Source organism: Dreissena polymorpha, chromosome 9 (assembly GCF_020536995.1).
Source record: "Dreissena polymorpha isolate Duluth1 chromosome 9, UMN_Dpol_1.0, whole genome shotgun sequence".
NCBI classification, from domain to species: Eukaryota; Metazoa; Mollusca; class Bivalvia; order Myida; family Dreissenidae; genus Dreissena; species Dreissena polymorpha.
In genome coordinates, this window is record NC_068363.1 from 64,479,870 (window position 1) to 64,487,776 (window position 7,907).

Here is a 7,907-nt window from a genome sequence, read left to right on the forward strand (position 1 = left end):
TGAATAAAACTTAAATGTTTATACTAGGTGTGTAAACTTCTTGAACTCTACATGAATTCTTCATGGGCATTAAGGATGCATGATATGATGAAGATTTGATGCATTTTCCACTTTATGAATAGTTCATTAACTCTTTTTTATTGAACTTTTCAGGAATAAGTCCCATTTTGTCTTCACATCTTTCTCATGAAGTCTTCATGAAGTACCATCATGAATGGTTCATGAAGAAAATGCGAATAGTTCATATGGCATTCTTAAACATTTGGCAGGGGAAAGCGTACCATCACTAACACACAGCATACCATTTCAAACACATAGAATGCCATGACAAACACACAACATACCATGAAGTACACACAGCAGACTATGGTTACCACACATCATATCATCGAAAGCACACAGCATTTCATTACAAAAACACAGCATACCATCACAAACACACAACATACCATCACAAACACACAGCATAATATGGCAAGCACACATCATACTATTATAAACACATCTCATATGATTTAAACCCACATCATTTCAATGAAACTTTCGATTTATCAATAGTCAACAGGAGACTGACTAGGCGTCCCATACTTAATTAATCCGACGCTGAGTCTTAATTATTCGAACACATTATATTGATAAGACAATTGTTCGAACCAGTCCAATGGTGTTTAGTCTGGCCAACTGAGAGTCTTAGAAAACACTCAGTTGACGCAGAAAGCGCTTATTGTTTTTAAAGTTTAAATCGACAGTGGTCCATTTTATATATTAAAAAATGTTTGATGAACGTTTATGATTAATTTATAACATTTTTGCATTACCCCATATATAAATTTTGTGATATAAATTAGTAACATGCCAAAAGAAAATATTTGCATAAATTCTAGTATCCTCTCATGTTTATCAACGAGGAACATATCGGCACTTGTTCATCCTTTTAAACATTCAGTACAATTTTCGAACGTGTAACTTTAAATCAAAATACAACATACTACAAATATGTCAAACTTCTTACTCATAAAACAATTCAAAATTACCAGATGAACTTCAACCGACAATTATAAAAATTGCTTTTTTGGCTTGAGTCTACAGTGTAAATTCCGACGGTTGTTCTTTTGTCCATCATGTTCTGGATAATCAGAATTTTAATTAATGTAAATTAATATATAAAACACAAGCAGATGTTGAAAAATTCATTAAAATACCTAAAGACCCATCCGAACAATCGACTATAAAAAGTAATACAGTTACAATACTGCGAATAGTCCACATTTCAATAAAGACATTGATTGTAATATAGATAATATAGATACTATAGATAGTCTTGTATGGATTGCTTAACGTCTCAATACGAAAGTTTTAAAACACCGCAATCGATTTAGCATTGTGACTATATAAACGTTTTGTGAATAGCGCTTTATAACTTGCGGTTTGGTATTAAGCTGTACTGGTGCCAGAAAGTAGTTTTTTGTGTTTTATTGAACAAATTGAACACATTCATTGCGTTTTTATGTGTAAACAAGTGACTTTTAATGTTGTTAAAATATATTTGTAAATCATAATTGTCTTTACTTCTAACCAAATTTGCAAACATGCGTCAACAATAATGTTAGGTTATACAATTGGGGTCGCATGACTCCTTCCGGAAATAGTTTGTTTTATTTACATCACGTGTTAAAACAGTGCCACTCTTAATGAATTGTTCCTTTACATAAAAAGGATGAAAAAGCTAATGTAAATAATTATAGGGGCATTACACTGTTGTTTACACAACTGATAAATAATAGATTAAATGTTTGGGCTAAAAATATCATGTATATATAAAAGCTCAGGCTGGTTTTAGAAAACACATGGGGACTGTGGATAATATTTGTATTCATCTTGGTGTAATTAACCATTTGTTACAGAAAATTAAGAAATTAGATGTTGCTTACGTGGATTTCACAAAAGCGTTCGATTTTTTGGTAAGGGTTATTATTTGGTACAAACTTATTAAATTTGGGGTAAGGGGTAACATGCTTAACATAATTGAGCTATATATATATGAATATAAAATCAAGGGTAAAGATTGGCAATGTAAAAAGTAAAGAAGAATTCCTATGCTTTGTTGGGGTAGAGCAAGGAGAGTCTCTCTTACCGTTTGTATTCTCGATGTATTTAAATGATATAGAAGAGTACTATATGTTGCATGGATTTCATGGGATATATTTAGGTATGTTGAAATTATTTTTACTACTTTATGCTGATGATATTGTCATTATGGCAGAAACCAAAGACGAGTTGAAAAGGGGTTTGTTATTATTAGAACAGTACTGTGACAGATTTAAACTTTATGTAAAATTCTTTTTAACAAAATAATGATTTTTTTAATAGGTGGAAGATTAAGAAAAAATCTACAATTCTTTTATAAAGATGAACTATTAGAAATTTTCAGTAATTTTACTTATTTAGGTATTCATTTTACCACCGGAGGATCTTTTACATCAACCTTTGAAACCTTGTCAGGTCAGGCATTAAATGCAACTTATAAACTAAACGTATGTATGTTAAAGTACCCTACAATGTCTGTAAAATGTAAACTTGACTTATGTGATAAGCTCGTATTGGCTTCTTTGCATTACGGGTCTGAGGTTTGGTGTTTAAACGAATCTCCTATGCTAGAAAGAAATCATTTACATTTTTGTAAAAGAATACTCGATGTAAAGATACAAACTAAAAAATAATTTTGTTTTTGATGAACTAGGAAGAACTTCCCTTCGTACGATTAGAGCTGTGAATGTAGTTAGATATTGGTTAAAAATTGTCAAGTTACCAACTTACCATGTGATCGCGCTCTTGATGTTACTTGGGATGTCAGCACTGATCAAATTAAGCTTAGGGTCGAGTTGGACGATAAGCCAATGACAAGACGAGGTATTCTTTCTGTAGTCAGTGCGATATTTGATCCGCTTGGACTGATCGCCCCAGTGACACTTCGTGCGAAAGCCATCATACAAACCCTATGTAGAGACAAGATGGGATGGGACGAACAAATACCACGTCAGCAAGAGTTGGAGTGGAAAGCATTGCTGTCTTCGCTGTCAAATATTGAGAATGTTTCCGTCCGACGCTGCTACAAGACACACAGAAGTGGAAATATTGTTAATGTGCAGCTTCATATCTTCAGCGATGGGTCACAGACAGGATACGGTGCGTGCGCATACATACGGTTGACAGACGATGCTGGAAATATTTCGTGTTCGTTAGTTGTCGGGAAATCAATACTGGCTCCCATTAAACAAGTGTCCATACCGAGGTTAGAGTTGTCCGGCGCCGTGGTCGCATGTTGTCTGTACGAGCAATTATCCGAAGAGCTGAGCATACATATAGACAGTGCTACATTTTGGACTGACTCTATGATAGTACTCGGGTACATAAACAACCAAACAAAACGATTCAAGACGTTCGTGGGCAATATGGTTGCCGCCATTCATGACGTCACACAACCAGAACACTGGCGTCACGTGAACACCAAATCTAATCCAGCAGACATTGCCTCCAGAGGTATTGATGCTAGTGACAGAGTAAGTATGAACATTTGGTTGAACGGACCAAACTTCCTGTCACTTGACCAAAGCCAGTGGCCAGAATCGTCCAAAATTTCGCCACTTCCGGAAGACGACGCGGAGATTAAGAAAGATACAACGGTGCTGGTGACAACTACAAAGACTGTAGATTTGCTCCTGTGCCAGTACTCATCCTGGAATAAACTTACCCGCGGTGTAGCATGGCTGCTTAAATTTAAAGAATTCTGTGTACGAAGGATATGAATAAAACTCCCACAATAGACGCCCAGAAACTCACGCTGGAGGATATACAGAATGCTGAAAGGTCCATTCTGCAATATGTTCAAAGGAGGCATTATAACGATGAACTAACACAACTGTCTTCTTCAAAGCCCGTGAAAAAGGGGAGTAGCATTGTGAGACTTAATCCAGTCTACCACAATGGGTTAATCAAGGTCGATGGACGCATGCGTCAGCCCGAAGAGCAGAAGATGATCATATTGCCCAGCCAACATCATGTGACGTCGTTAATTATTCGTCACTACCACGAGACATCGGGTCATATGGGAGCGCAGCAAGTAGTATCGTCTACGCGCGAGAAGTATTGGATCATCCACGGACCCAGTACGGTAAAGAAGACAATTGGAAAGTGTTTCGTTTGTAGACGGTACAGAGGAAAATTGGGCCACCAGAAGATGGCGTCACTTCTCTGTGAACAGACAACACCAGATAAGCCCCCGTTTACTAATGTCGGTGTAGATTTTTTCGGCCCACTGAATGTCAAGGCTGGCCGTTCAGTGCTGAAGAGGTACGGGTGCATATTAACATGTCTTTCATCAAGAGCCGTACACCTAGAAGTGGCACATTCGCTTACCACGGACTCCTTCATTTCCGCCTTTCAAAGGTTCATCAGTAGAAGAGGAACCCCAGAGAAAGTTTTTAGTGATAACGGTTCAAATGTAGTCGGAGGTCAACGAGAGCTACAAAAATGCATGAGAGAATGGAACCAGTTGAAATTGGAAAGTCATATGCTTCAGCGGGAGATTGAATGGCACTTCAACCCTCCATACGCGAGCCATATGGGAGGAGCATGGGAACGACTGATACGTTCAACTCGTTTCCATCTCAAAGCCACCGCACAGGAACAACTGCTCACGGACGAACAGCTTCATACATTCATGACCGAAGTTGAGAAAATTCTCAATGATCGTCCGATCACTCCAGTCAGCGATGACACCCGGGATCTACCGGCGCTAACGCCAACTATGCTACTTTTGATGAAGACCAACACAAGTATTCCACAGGGTGTGTTCCGTAAACAGGATGTCTACGCACAACGTTGGTGGAAACAGGTGCAATACTTGGCTCACGTGTTCTGGAAAAGATGGCTACATGAGTACTTGCCTTCGTTGCAAGCCAGGCAAAAGTGGCAACGGCAGACCACCAAACCTTCGGTCCGGAAATGTTGTCCTAATCGCTGAAGAAAACGTCCCTAGGGGCCAGTGGGCTTTTGGAAGGGTGGTCAGTGTATTGGAGGGTCTGGATGGACTTGTCCGTAGCTGTGTGGTAAAAACTCGTACTTCCGAATTAGTTAAACCTATTACAAAATTGTGCTTGCTTGAATGTTCAATCTAGTTAATCTACAGTTAAGTAAGTGATTTACAGTAATTTCTATTTGATTTGATTGAGTTGTAATTGCAATAGCATGGTGTTTATTGCAATGATTTACTTTTGTACTTTGATGAGTTGAGTCCATGTGAATTATAGTGGTAAAACACTTACCGTGAATATTTGTGCTGTTGATTTAAAGAAATTATTTAGATTATTGCAATTCAATTTTTTAAATTAGTTGTCGCTGTAATGGTTTTGTATCAAACTGATGTGTTTATGTTCTTGTATGAAATATTAATAATTTCATGGTGGGGAATGTAAGAAACGTATACGTTTCTTAAATAATGTCAAAGGCGTCAGTGTATGTAATTACGTGACGCGCCCTTTTTTATATTACGTTGACGTCATGTTATTATGACGCTATTGTTATTGTTGTGAAAACCGTTTACGGACAGGATTGAATTGGAACTTGGATGTTTTATAAGGACTTTCTGACACCAGTATCGGTAAATAATATTTATATATGTATCAAAATGAATTAATAAAATTGATTGTTTGAAATAATAAGTTATTATTCAAGTCTGTATCGGTATTTTTTATTGTTTATAAATTGGATTTAAATGTTTTGTATAAATGTAGATCTATGCTACTTATTGCATGATTGTTTAGATTCGAATGTATGATTTAAATGTGTTTGCATGTATTTATTATTTAATCTCTGTTGTTTCAGAGAATCGCTACGTCGATCAATAAAGGTTTGAAATCAGCGCATACTCGTTATTAAATGATTGTCGCCCCCAAGTTTCCAACATAGCCTTTTACAATCACTTGGAGTTCAATATGCATTGCTATACCAAATTGTTGGTAATGAAAAAATATTTGTGTCTATGTTAAAGTTGCGATTACATGACCATTTTTAACAAAACTGGCAAAATAAGCTAAATAATTCGTCCAGAGCTAGGACTTATGTAACTTTTTGTGATTTTAAAATGCAACCTTATCTAACAACTATAAAAACAAACACGTTTAGAAGTGTCTTAAGCAGACTTCGTGTATCTTCACATCGACTGAATCTTGAGGCCTGAAGATGGCAAAACCCTAGTCCAATTCCGTATCAGGAGAGACATTGTACTTGTCATATGCTCGAAGATGAATATCACTTTGTAATGGAATGTAAACTATATTCAGAAATAAGAAGGCTGTACATTGATAAATACTATTGGAAAAATCCAAATATATTTAAATTTGTTGATAAATGAAATCCGAAAATTTCGAATCAATAACAACCTTGCATAATATGTGAACAAAGCCTAGACTAAACTTTTTCTAAACTTAGAAAAGTGTTTCATCTGTATTATGATTATTCCTAGTCATTTAACATTTCGTACATAATCCTTTTATGTAGATCTATCATATAACAAGGATAGACCTCTCGCGTATGTTTTGTTTGTTTATAAAAATGTATTCTTTTTTTATACAACTTACTAGTCACGTGACCACTCGTTTCATATATAAATAACATTAATGTGCTGTATACACATGGACAATTGTCTATTGTATGAACAATAAACTGTTAAACTTAATGTGATAAGAAATGTACACATTAAAGAACAATTTAATTCAATTATAAAATTACAACAACAAAAACGGATTCTATACAGTATTTGTTCCTTTTGCAAATATAAACGCGCGATTAAAAGAACTTAACTGAGATGGCAAATTTGTTCATTATTGACCGCTCACAAACAGAACAATGGCAAATTCCATTAAAAAAATTTAATTGACACACACTCATTTTGTATTGTATTTTGATATGCAAGATATTGGTTAATCAATGAGAAAATAGACATGCTACAGAAAATATGCTTGTTAAAATTTCACTGTTACATGTACTTTACAAAAACAACACAACATTTTTGGGACCTTGGCAAAGTTAAAGGGGGCGGGTTGTAGTTTACGTCGTTTCCACAACCCTCTTAATCCAGATATAATATATATTACACAAACTGTTTAAATTTAAACGAGGTTTTGTTACAAACATGTTCTATTTGTTGCGATTTTTAAAGGCACTGCTTCATTAAATAAAATAAAAGAATATTTTATTTTTTCAACAAATGTTTAATTGGCGTTATTCGTGACACATTCGTAATTGATTTGTGGTCAGGCCGCAAATTCACAAATCTCCGAAACATTAAAAATGCAAATGAAATGTCTAAGATTAATTAACGAAGAAAGCACTAAAATCTTTTAATAATTTGCTTCTTTGTGTTTAATTAGAAATTCGAAGCCTCAATATTAAATTGTTCTAAATGACTGTCTTAAAAAAAGACTGTCTATTATTTTAAATAACTTACTCGAATAGGTAAAACTGTCAAGAACTGATTATGGTTTGGTATTGTAAATTCAGATTATCAACCCTGTTAGCGCAATCAATTGCATTTACACCGTGCATAATTTCAGATAGTAATAATATCCAAATAAAAAAGAGCTATCGCGAAGATTGTTCGAACATTAGTCATTATTTTTTTTTTGTTATTCCCATAATGAAAGCGATGACAGGTATTTAATTATTAAGTGTTAAACACATGAAACAATGCAATAAACAGAACATAAGTAACTGGATATTACACGTTTATTGTAGCAAGATTAAACACCATGGTTGTAAAAAGAAGTAACGTATATTGTAAACTGATACGCTTCCAAATTCAGGATAAGGTATTAAATCCCTAACGTTTGAATAAATATTCGCCAAAA

The 7,907-nt window shown here is 35.1% G+C and overlaps 2 protein-coding genes across 2 annotated transcripts; both read left to right on the forward strand.

Annotated features, from left to right (window-relative positions):
* Nucleotides 1-2,897: 2,897 nt before the first annotated feature.
* On the forward strand, nucleotides 2,898-3,806 carry LOC127846109 (uncharacterized). The gene has a single exon (XM_052377285.1). The coding sequence runs from the start codon at nucleotides 2,898-2,900 to the stop codon at nucleotides 3,804-3,806; it is 909 nt and encodes a 302-aa protein (XP_052233245.1).
* LOC127846111 (uncharacterized) lies at nucleotides 3,803-5,023 on the forward strand. The gene has a single exon (XM_052377286.1). It carries the CDS (start codon nucleotides 3,803-3,805, stop codon nucleotides 5,021-5,023), a length of 1,221 nt encoding a protein of 406 aa, XP_052233246.1.
* Nucleotides 5,024-7,907: the final 2,884 nt, after the last annotated feature.